The 10,011-nt window shown below is 42.8% G+C and overlaps 1 protein-coding gene across 2 annotated transcripts in view; it reads left to right on the top strand.

The window, feature by feature from the left end:
- LOC139750424 (secreted frizzled-related protein 5-like) overlaps positions 1–10,011 on the top strand; it is a 152,780-nt gene that overhangs the window by 123,652 nt on the left and 19,117 nt on the right. Inside the window, exon 2 of one of the 2 annotated variants that reach the window (XM_071665205.1) lies at positions 1,220–1,231. The exons of the other annotated variant lie outside the window; for it this stretch is intronic. Coding sequence (XP_071521306.1) covers positions 1,220–1,231 — 12 coding nt within the window. The remainder of the gene's footprint in view (positions 1–1,219; positions 1,232–10,011) is intronic. 2 annotated transcript variants of the gene reach the window in all.

Raw genomic sequence — 10,011 nt, 5'->3', positions numbered from 1 at the left:
TGGTGATCCTGGAAGGTGAAAGCTGGGCCTTTGGTGATCCTGGAAGGTGAGAGCCAAGTTCTTGGTGATCCTGGAAGGTGAAAGCCGGGCTCTCGGTGATCCTGGAAGGTGAGAAGTGAGCGCCTGGTGATTTTGGAAGCTCAGAAGAGGGGCGCCTGGTGACTTCGGAAGGCAGAAGTCGGGCTTTCGGCGGTGGCGAAGTCGGGTTTTTGGCGGTGGCGAGAGACGGGCACCAGATAATCCCCAGTTGACGAACGCTAAGAAGCTTCGTAAAACCATAAATGTACAAAGACAGGAGGAGAGTAATGCGGGGTCCTCACTGTGGTGTGTGGCCACCCCTGGCCTGGAGGTCATGAGGTCATCCCCTGGTGGTGTGGGTCATGTTGGTCATACTCCTGCACCAGCTGCTGGAGAGTTGACCTGGAAGTGGACTACAGAGGCTTGTCAGATGATGTTGTTATTATCATTATTATTATTATTATCATTATTATTACTATTATTATTATTATTATTATTATTATTATTATTATTATTATTATTATCATTATCATTCTTATAATTATCATCATTATTGTTATTATTATCATTATTATTATTATTATTATTATTATTATTATTATTATTATTGTTATTATCATTATTATTATTATTATTATTATTATTATTATTATTATCATTATCATTATAATCATTATTATCATTATTATTAGCATTATTATTAATCATTATTATTAGTATCTTATTATTCAACAGTAGGATCCCTTCTACAGGAGTTTCTGCAGCTCCAAGGCTGCACCACAATCAGTACCAGGGAAGGTTATGACTTCCTAGGAGTGAGAAGGTCTCTGACGAGACTGTACTCCGATGATACAACCTCGCCGGAGGTGTCCTTCTCACTCGTAGGGTGGAGTCCGGTAACGCTGTCACACTAGTGATAAAAATGAGGGAAAAATGATAAGACACGAATGTAATATCTTGATGTCAGTAGCAGTGTGTATAAGGGCGGGGGCGGTGTACACCATTTATCTTCGTCCACTCCGCCCTCTGCAGCTGCTCCCACTACACACACACACATCCGTGGCCGTCACGCCACACTCTACCCTCCTCAAAAATACTGCCACTCCCCTTCCCTCCCCTTTTCTTTACACCTGTTGATTGGCTACCCCAGCAGCAGCAGCAGCAAGTTATCTAATGGTGTTCTCATTTCGTTTCTTTGCAGAAGAGCGGCAAGGTGAGCGAGCAGCTTCCTAACAACTCTGGGTTAGCGTCATCCTGCTTAGAGCGGTTCCTGGCTAACACTCGAATCCTCCTGCTGCGGACATCCACCCGCCCGCCGCCTCCTCGCTACCACCTCCACCTCCTCAGTCAACCTGCCACTCTGACCCTCTGCAGGTCACCCTTACTCCCTCCCACACCCCCTTACCGAGGCTCAGGCCTTAACTACCCAGGACATTGGTACCTTACCTTCCACTGACAACATGATCTACAAGGTTACGTCAACGCTCCAAGGTCGCTTTTACCCTCCGTATGTCACCCTAACACGACCAGGTCACCTTAACTGTTTCTGTATAAGCCATGCTTCCCCACCAGTTCACTTGTACCCTACCTATGGCACCCATACCACGATCCCCAGGTCACTTTTACCCATACGCATATCACCCTCCATACGTCCCAAGGTCATATTCACTTTCCCACAGCATACTTGTACTTCCAAAGGACATCTTTAGCCACCCCACCCTCAGGAGACTATCACACCCCTATCCACAGGTTAGTCAAACCCATCCATGACCTTAGAGTTGGAGGGACTTAACCGGCCCTGTCTGGAGAGGACCTATCCTCCTCCTTCCCTCATGACGCATGACACAATTCTCCCCCCAAAACCCCTTTTGTAGGTCTCTCCCACGTAGTCTTGAATCCCCCTTTCTTCGATCCTCGTGTTCACCTCTCATCCACCAGAGTCACTTTGCCCCAGCCTACACGCAAGATCCTAATCTAACACGCACCAGTAACTTGCCCTAACGTGAGAGCTTTTAACTCTGCCACGGTATACTAGAACCTTTGCTATTAATACTGTAAATAAGCACAACAGTTGTGATATTTTTTTCCCCCACATACATTCATATGTAATCATCCCAGGACCATGTTGTATGAATGAGACCTGGTGTTGCCCAGGACTTTTTAAGACTGCACTACTTCCAGTAGCAGGGAAAGGAAGACCTCTTCGGCGTGAGAAGTTCTTTGACGAGACACTCCTCTACCTCTGAATACAGCCTCCCAAAAAGGTGACTTTTTGCCGGTTGCGGTTTAATCTGGAGTAGGCGGAGTCCGGTAACGCCAATATAAGAGAGGAGAAAGTTCGGTAACAGTCTTACGTAAAAAGCTGAGGCCATTTCGTCAACAATAAACGGGGTACAGAACAGAAAACGGCAGGCAATGATAAGTTTTATCCAATGAGAAAAGGCGAAAAATGAGCTAGTTTAGCCCATAACAGCTATTTTCAATAAGTCACTTGTTAGGGGATAAAGTCCTAGATGAATGACAATTTGCCGATGTATAAAACCTAGTAGATTCAAAAAAAGGTAATAAGTCAATAAGTCACCCCCCGGAAATTATCGCCCGACCAGCTTATCGTAAGTAGCCGACGAAAAAAAAAAAAAATATAGTTATGGGAACCATCATACGAGTTAGGACCGTAAATCAGTTAGAGAACCGCCACTTAATATACGATCCTGAGCATGGCTTCCGAAGGAGATCTCACACAGATTTGTCCATTTGCTTGGTTCCGTTTATGGTTCACTATTCACGTATGACGAAAGTAAAACAGCCAATGTCATTTACTTCCATTTTCCAAAAAAAAAAGAAAAACTTTTGATGACTCCGCATCGCAGGTTATATACAAAGATTAAGTCACACGACACTGACGGGGTGGTGGTTGTTGTGGTGGGTGGGAGGTGGTGGATGTTGTGGTTAACTGGTTGTAAAACCTGGAGTTGTGATTGATGATCAACCTTCAGCATAGTTAGATGTGACAAATGATGCGTCACAGGGACCAGCCCGAGGACCGGTTTTCTCTCTCTCTCTCTCTCTCTCTCTCTCTCTCTCTCTCTCTCTCTCTCTCTCTCTCTCTCTCTCTCTCTCTCTCAGCAAGGCATCAACCTTCGCAAATGAGACTGAGCTGAGGAAATAAACCTGCAAATGGACTTGAACGTCTGTAGCTTCGAGCTGACATAAACAGACTGATGGATCGGGGTTCACGGGTGGCAAATGAGTCCTCAATTCGATAAGTCAAAAGTCTGACATATCGGTGGTAAAAAATTGTGAGCTTCTGAGTGAGTTCTGTCGATCCCCATGAGATTAATGAGGACATAGACTTGGGCGTTTTGATCTCCGGTGGTCTGAATCCAAGTAAGCAGTGCACAGAAGCCGCGAATGGGCGAACAAGATCCTTGAATTCATCGTTTAAGACTTTTGAATTCCAGTGAAGGAAGTCATCCTTTTTATTATTCATTGGGTTCGTCCCCATCTTGGATGCTGTGTTCAGCTTTCGTCTCCCTCCCTGAAAACAGATATAGACACAGTGGAGAGAGTACAGCACCGGGCTACCAGAATGATTCCTGCCCTGAAATGACAGATACTACGAGGGCCAACTAAACGATTTGAATCTATAAAGCTTAGAAAAGGGGAGGTTAGGAAATGATCGAATATCCATCATCATCAAACGCTTTGATAATCTTCATTCAACAAGCTGCTTGAAACTTTATTCATCTGATTTCATACTTAGTAAAACTCTGGGCAAACGTTTCATCTCGAATAAGGCTAAGTATTTTTTCTTCAACAGGATTGTGAAAGAATATTAATGATTGACCAAAGTGGTTGAAAGTGGTACTACAGACACGTTTAAGGATGAACTTTATAGGTATTTTCGTTTCAAAATCCAGGTATTACATTATTTGCTCCTCCTTTTTTTTAATGTTAGCTGAGACAGCACGGCCAGCTCAGGCCCTAATCAAGGCCATCTAATTTTGTCGACCAGCCCCTAGGGGTAGATGAACAGCTGGGTTGACTGTGGACCGACTGCCGTAACCAGGATTCCAACCTATGCGCTCGACCCTGGGCGGCCCGTCAGACTGACATTTTGTAGGTTTTTCTTTTTGAATTACCTGTATACATCCCAACTTTTACCATACTAAACTGACTTTCTGATATCTTCTGCTAACATATATGTAGCTTCGAAGGGCCCTAGTGGTCTGTAGCTGTTTGAATTCTTGAATTCCTTTGTATGTATATCCCTGGGGGTAGAGGGGAGAGGTCTTCTAAAAGATGGAACAGAAGGAGCCAAATGGGGAGGTCTCATCCTCCTCGAAGGCTCAGGCTGGGAGAGGTTGAATGTATGTAGCTCTAAGATGACAAGAATTGAAATATAGGCAGTGTATTTGAAGAAAAGAACCTGTATGTTATGGCTCTGATTGCAACAAAGCTCAAGAGCAAAGGGGGAAGAATAGTGTGAAAGTGTCGTAGGAGTAAAGTCAAGGGTTATTCATAGGGCAAAGGCTAAGGAAGGGGTAGCACTTCTGTTGAAGCAGGGGTTGTGGAAGTGTGTGAAAATGTAAGGAAATAAGCTCCAGATTGATGTGGGCAAAAATGAATGCGGATTGCGAGAGATGAGTGATTATTAGTGCTTGTGCACCTGCCCATGAGAAGAAAGATCATGAGAAGAAAGTGTTAAAGAAGGAGCTGAGTGAGTGTCAGCAGTTTTGATGTAAGAGACCGGGTATTAGTTATAAGTGATTTTAATGCGAAGGTGAGTAATGTGACACTTGAGGGTATAACTAGGGGGCATGGGGTATTCAGTAAAGTAAATAGTAATGGTAAACAGCTTGTGGAATTGCGTGATGGAAAAGGGCTAGTGATTGGGAATACCTGGTTGAAAAAGAAGGATATACGCAATGAATATGAATGTTCTGAGAAGGACGGCTAGTGGGATGTCAGATGATTACCTTGTGGAGGCGAGGATGAAGAATTGTAGAGGTTTTCGGAGAAGAGGAAACGTCATTGATGAGGAGAGAGTGGTGAAAGTAAGTAAGGTTGGAAAAGACACTTGTGTGAAGAAATATCAGGAGAGGGTGTGTGGAAGGCAAAAGATGAGAGGGAATGAAGTAAGGAGAGTGGGTGAGGAATGGGAGGTAATTGGGAAAGCACGGAAAGGTTTGTGGGGCCTGGTTGTGGATAGAGAGCTATAGTTTCGTCCATAACATAAAACAGCTAAAGAATGAATGTGAGCAAAGGTGGAATTTCTTCGTCAGTTCCTAGCGCTACTTAGCCAACACAGGAAATTTCGAGCAAGTATAAAAGAATAGTAACGAATCACAGACGTGTTGAAAATACACGAAAGCGCTTAAGCAAAATTGCTTGCTTTGATTTTCTCTCGTGGTCTACAAGTTCATCTGTTATCGTCACGTGCCTGCTTCGTAAATAAATCATATATATATATATATATATATATATATATATATATATATATATATATATATATATATATATATATATATATATATATGACTCGAGATGCTGAATGCGAAAGTCGACATTGGGTACAACAATCACTTTTCCCCCCACCCTCCTCACAGGAGACACCGCTCCAAGGGTAGTACCTGGAACTGACCTGGATATGAACAAGAAAACATATTTTTTTCCCCCCACTTTAAACTCTGGCGAAAAATAATTTGAGATCGCACTCCGTAACAGCGCGCTGGTCCTGCGTCATATTATCAGCCGAAACCAATTATAAACATCAAACACTTTAATTTAATTGGACCATTACTAAATCAGTTAATAGGATTCCCCTTTAAATCAGATCCGAACCAATTATTATTAAGGGATCGTGGCAGCTGGCGAACAGCTGTGCGTTTTTGAGCGTCGTCACCAGAGCACACGTCTCCCTCCTCCAGAGCGAGACCCTCGCTATACGCCTTCCATGAACCAGCGGCCAAATCTCGAAGCCAAAGAACAAAAACTTGCACAGCCCATCAAAACAGAGGCTTGAGAGAGCAAGACCATTTTAGATCGTATCGGGCAATCCAGCTGCGAAGGAACTGGTGGAAATAACGTCGGGGAATCATGGGCGTGAAGCTCTGTTATCTTAACGGTGTGTTGCGGGGTAAGATGTCAACAACATTGTGGTAGATCTGTTGGGTTTGTATACAGTGGCTACCGACCACATCCACCACTGCTGACGAACAGGCTCTCTGTTTACTATTACCTAGTTGAATATATATATATATATATATATATATATATATATATATATATATATATATATATATATATATATATATATATATATATATATATATATATATTCTTTTAAAGTAACGAGATTCTTTCCGTCTGTTTCAAGTCTTCCAATATCTTTCTTTTTTATCACATGGTTGGGGAGATTGCGTTAAGACACTGCCGAGCGTGATAGACTCTTGTTTCGATCTGAATCCATCAAAATCATCCTAGGGGCGTGTGGAGTGGAGCTCCACTCCACACGCTCCACTAACAACCACTCCCCACGCTCCTTTTAAAGGTTCAGATCGAGACGTGGAGTCAACCCTCCAAGGTATCTTAACACAATCTCTCCCCAACCGTGGAAAAATTGATATGAGACCACTCAAAGAAATCAGAAAGAATCTCACATAGAAAAACCCAAGTTATGTGGCTCTTTGAACAATGTTTTTACGAGAAAAGATGCAAGCAAGATACAAATTTATTCATATATATATATATATATATATATATATATATATATAATTCATGTATATTCTCCCTTTTTTCATACTTGCTCTCCATTTCTTGCATTAGCAAGGCAGCTCCAGGAATAGACAAAGGAATGGCCTCACAGTTACTAATTGGCGTTCAATCTTGGAGCCAAAGGAGTTCCTGGGGAATGTTTTCTGAGGTTATTATATGATTATAATGATCAAGTTGATAACAACAGGTAGACCACAGTGAGTTACAGTTGAGAACTTTCTAATACCACCATGATTAAGAGCTGCCAGCGTCGGGTTGACACAGGGTGAAACCATCGCGCGTATAAGAAAAAAAAAAATAATACAATTTTCCCAAAGCTTTAATCATTCGTGTAAGAGGTGACGACATGAACTTAATATCGCCCTCCGAAGGGGATGTGTGTTGCTGCTATTTCTGAGAAAAATGTAATTTTCTCTCGAACATAAAGTCCACCTGTATTGGAAATTCCCGAGAAAGTCTATGTTCTCATCCCGGACGATCAATGACGACATATTTAGAGCCGGGAGGTAGGCGGTGTTGGGTCAAGCCAGATTCGCTGGTGGGAGAGCACCTGAGTGGGGGCACACCGGGCCCATCGTGTTGAAGAAGACTTTCCCGTTGCTAAGACTACTTCGCCAACTCGCTCTAATGAGAGAAGTTGTCTGGGTAGTGAGGGAAATGTGTTGTACCATTGCATTACCTCTTCGTACGGGTCACTCTGACGCCTACTTCTAGTTCTGTCCATTGGGAAGTGGACTCTGCGCTGAATCCTTCAGTGCTCTCTTTAAAATTGTCGAATCGACTGGTTATAGGTGGCACCCGAAGTCATATATATATATGTATATTATACAGAGAGGTAGTTCGAATGATTCTGGTCCATGAAGCTATCGCGAATGAGGTTATATTCGGAGGCCACGATAGGCTTCACAGTTCCCGAGCAATGAATTACCGTAAGTGCGTTTCGAACACTGTAGTGAACTGACACCCCAGTGCAAACTGGTATACTATCCTCACTTTTCGCACACTGAGAAAATTCAAATATGACGTGACAGGACAGAATTGATGCATACGGCCCAGTTGTAGTTACCAACGAATAAACGTTAGGGCGTTAGGACAATGTCTCGTTTGGCCTAGTGACAGCTTGCGTCTCACGGTGTCGAAGCCTCGAGACATCTGACTCATTCTAGTGAACCGTGAATGACTTGAAGGCATGTGTGATTACCATTTGTGTGTTACGCGGAGGGAGTTTTACACTCGTGTTGCCCTGTCTCATAACCTTGTATATATGTACCATGTCTTTACTCCAGTCTCTCTCTCTCTCTCTCTCTCTCTCTCTCTCTCTCTCTCTCTCTCTCTCTCTATATATATATATATATATATATATATATATATATACTTTTGCCTAAGCCAGCTACCCATTTGCCGACCAGCCCCGAGGGGAGGATGCACACTGGGTTGGGTTTAGGTCGAATACAGTGCTTAGAAATCGAACCTTAGCTCACCCGTGCTGACACTCATGATCAGATACGCTCACCAGTACACCACGGAGGGCAGTAAGAGTCATAAAAAGTGTTTAAGCATCTGTAAGACAGTGCAGTCTTCTTTATCTTTTTTTTTTTCCATGAATTATCATCACGCTGAAGTTGGATCGTCAGAATGACTATCTTCGAAACCATCGCCATGAACGTGGTACGGTACATCTTTTATTTTTTGTCTCGGCAGTGAATGATCCCAACAACTCATAAATAAATCGAAAATTTTAAGATTCACTGAGTATATATCATGCAGAAATCTTCTCCCCTTCCCCTCGACGTGTTGCTTGGCAATTTCCTCGAGAATCTGTTTATAATCTGGCTTTGTCAAGGGCGTGAGCTCCTGTCACAGCTGGTGGGGACAGCTGGTGCCGCCTCTTGTGAGGACCTGCAGGTTTTACACACGCTCGTCTGCATATTGTTTAAGCTTGTTTTTAGCATGTGTGTGTGTGTGTGTGTGTGCGCATCTGGGAACACATCCTTATTATAATACAGTTTTGAAGGAACATTAAGAGAGCGAGGCAATTCGCTTGAGGAAATCCCCCAAAGAGAATTGTTTTGCACTTTAACAAGATGTCAACAGATTTTTTGTTAGCTGAGACAGTACCAGCAATGAATGCCCTAATCAAGGGCACCTCAGTAACATATATATATATTATATTATATTATACTTACTCGCTGTCTCCCGCGTTAGCGAGGTAGCACAAGGAAACAGACGAAAGAATGGCCCAACCCACCCACATACACTTAAACATACATACACGTCCACACACGCACATATACATACCTATACATTTCAACGTATACATATATATACATAGATATATACATATATACACAACTGCCAATATTTATATTCCAGTCTTAGTCTCATTAACACATAATTTACAGAATAAGGTTTGCCCCATAAGTTACACTGGTGTTAATCAACACATATAATGTATTTATTTATATATTTATTATACTTTGTCGCTGTCTCCCGCGTTAGCGAGGTAACAAGGAAACAGACGAAAGAATGGCCCAACGCACTCACACATGTAGATACATACACGTCCACACACGCACATGTACATACCTATACATTTCAACGATATATATATTTTTTTTTTTTTTTTTTTTTTTTTTTTTTTTTTTTTTTTATACTTTGTCGCTGTCTCCCGCGTTTGCGAGGTAGCGCAAGGAAACAGACGAAAGAAATGGCCCCCCCCCCCCCATACACATGTACATACACACGTCCACACACGCAAATATACATACCTACACAGCTTTCCATGGTTTACCCCAGACGCTTCACATGCCTTGCTTCAATCCACTGACAGCACGTCAACCCCTGTATACCACATGACTCCAATTCACTCTATTTCTTGCCCTCCTTTCACCCTCCTGCATGTTCAGGCCCCGATCACACAAAATCTTTTTCACTCCATCTTTCCACCTCCAATTTGGTCTCCCTCTTCTCCTCGTTCCCTCCACCTCCGACACATATATCCTCTTGGTTAATCTCTCCTCACTCATTCTCTCCATGTGCCCAAACCATTTCAAAACACCCTCTTCTGCTCTCTCAACCACGCTCTTTTTATTTCCACACATCTCTCTTACCCTTACGTTACTTACTCGATCAAACCACCTCACACCACACATTGTCCTCAAACATCTCATTTCCAGCACATCCATCCTCCTGCGCACAACTCTATCCATAGCCCAC

This window comes from Panulirus ornatus, chromosome 9, assembly GCF_036320965.1.
Source record: "Panulirus ornatus isolate Po-2019 chromosome 9, ASM3632096v1, whole genome shotgun sequence".
NCBI classification, from domain to species: Eukaryota; Metazoa; Arthropoda; class Malacostraca; order Decapoda; family Palinuridae; genus Panulirus; species Panulirus ornatus.
The sequence above is the reverse complement of the archived record's forward strand: the minus strand, read 5'-3'. Positions and strand labels throughout refer to the sequence as shown.